The following is a 2,045-nucleotide window of genomic DNA, read 5'->3' as shown; positions in this document are numbered from 1 at the left end:
TTCGTATTTATTAGATGAATTCTCTACCAGGGCAAAGCACCATGTTACTAAGTTACCTAGGTTAGACTGGACTATGTTGCAAGATGACTCACAGGGCCAGTAGAAGTTTCCACAGTGCACCGGATAATGTTACGACCCTCCAACGAGAGTTCTGAGCAAGCAAACAGCCAGGAATTTCGGAGTTTCTCACGCCTTAAATTGCGGCATAGTGCCGCTGAAGACAACCACAAATGCGGAGACGGGCCGTTGCAGTGCAGTTTATGACGTTCTGGCACAAGTCTGCAGACTAACTGGGTGTTGCGTCTTTCTCTAACGTCTTGGACTCGTCAACGTGGGAATATTGCTCTGCATTATCTTCACTTTCAAGAGGGTTGGGCTCTACGGATATGCCATTCAGGATTGACGACGCCTTCTGCGCCACAGCAGTGGCATCATTTGGAGTTGCCCTGATGGACTGTAAGATTGCGGACAGATCCCGGTGCAATCGCCGCAAGAGGAGGAATACCTGCATTGGCAAATTCAGCACAGCGGTCACCTCGCATGTTTAGCGCCGGAACTGTTGACGAGAAACGGGTAATGCCAGTAAACAAAGTAGCTGGTGATGCAAGCTCCGTTCGCTGACATTCTTTGTGTCTCGTATGCGGTTCCACTGACGACCAAATGCAAAAAGCAAGAGACTGCATCAAATAATAAACTACCTGGATTGACCGTCGTTCGATCTCTTGGTCCGTCGTAGCCACCAGCAGATATGGAGGAAATGCACTCGCCTTTGACTCTGAACACCAAACTTTGACATAGCTCTGTTCTTGGCACAACTTTAGCGCAACATTGTTATTAATTACAAGGAAAATTCTACCACCGAGGCGGACCTGTCTGTGAGCTGCGGGGAGACAGGAGAATACGAAAGTCACGGGCAAAAGCCGAGTCGGTGATGGCCCCCAGCCTATGGACCTCCCACTCATCCTGAACAAAGCGCTCACAAAGTTAGGGCACTGGATTTCTAAAAAGCCGCATGCGGAAGTCTTCACCTTTAGAGCCTTTCCTGCAAGCAACGCAAACCGCACAAACTTTATTGGTCGAAACCTCTGCGACCGAGGATACGAAGGAAATTACGTACCCAGAAAACGTCGATTGTGTGGCCGTCCGATAATGCAGAGAGGCATAGCTTCGTCGCCACTGCCGCTGCACGTCTTAGCTTTAGCACTTTGTTAGCAAGCACCTTCAGGCAGCTTGTTCTGTACTCGGAGGATTGAAACTTCAAGATGTGTTCCGTGATAAGAGTGATCAAGACTGACAGAGCCATCCTGAAACGCACACAACACAGTTGTGGAAACAATATCACCAGGATTAAGAGCAACATGAAGAACGAAATGTCCGTGGCAGCGAAATAACCGTGGCACTGTCACCATCAATGACCTCTGAAGCAGCGTTGCTACGCGACATCCGTTTGACCACCCGTGCGTTGAACGCCATACCTTAGGGTAATTGGGCGTAATAATGGGTTGGCTAGGTGGGCGTGGATAGCGTCAAGCATCTGTGCTGTGAAACGCCAGCTCATCTTGCCATAGTGTGTACACTCATGCGCACCGCAGAGGCTCTGCATCTCGGACTGTCCACGAGGACGCAACGAAGGGGTGGCTGGTGCACTGGCCGGTAGCCACAAGATACCGTCAGATGCAGGATGGCTACAATTTGTGGGCGAAGTGGAGCGGGCCCAGGATTTCATCTGAGGATGATAGCTGTTACGCCGCGCCACAGTCATCCGCCCAGGTGTGGACGGTTCCGATCCAGGTGCCTGCCTGTCAGTGGGCCAGAACCCAGTCAGTTCACAAGATTAAAAAGCAAAACACACACAAGAAACTTTGGAAACATGTGCGCATGCTGCTCCACAACTATGCGAGCCATCGTTCGACTCCTTCGTCAGCATCAGCAGTGAAATGCCGATAAAGGTCTCACCCCAAACCTGTCCCTCCATAATCCGACATCTCGAATGCATTGTTGCTCGGTAAAGGAGCCCCATTCGGCAGGATGCAAGCACGCATTAG

The 2,045-nt window shown here is 50.6% G+C and overlaps 1 protein-coding gene across 1 annotated transcript; it reads right to left on the bottom strand.

The window, feature by feature from the left end:
• Nucleotides 1-286: 286 nt before the first annotated feature.
• EMH_0089930 (uncharacterized protein) lies at nt 287-1,558 on the bottom strand (the record flags this gene model as incomplete). The annotated part of the gene is made up of 5 exons (XM_038022976.1): nt 287-505; nt 699-775; nt 870-963; nt 1,118-1,304; nt 1,476-1,558. The coding sequence occupies 5 exons, from the start codon at nt 1,556-1,558 to the stop codon at nt 287-289; spliced, it is 660 nt and encodes a 219-aa protein (XP_037878830.1).
• Nucleotides 1,559-2,045: the final 487 nt, after the last annotated feature.

The sequence above is a fragment of the Eimeria mitis genome, genomic scaffold (genome assembly GCF_000499745.2).
Source record: "Eimeria mitis Houghton genomic scaffold, Emh_scaff6988, whole genome shotgun sequence".
NCBI classification, from domain to species: domain Eukaryota; phylum Apicomplexa; class Conoidasida; order Eucoccidiorida; family Eimeriidae; genus Eimeria; species Eimeria mitis.
The sequence above is the reverse complement of the archived record's forward strand: the minus strand, read 5'-3'. Positions and strand labels throughout refer to the sequence as shown.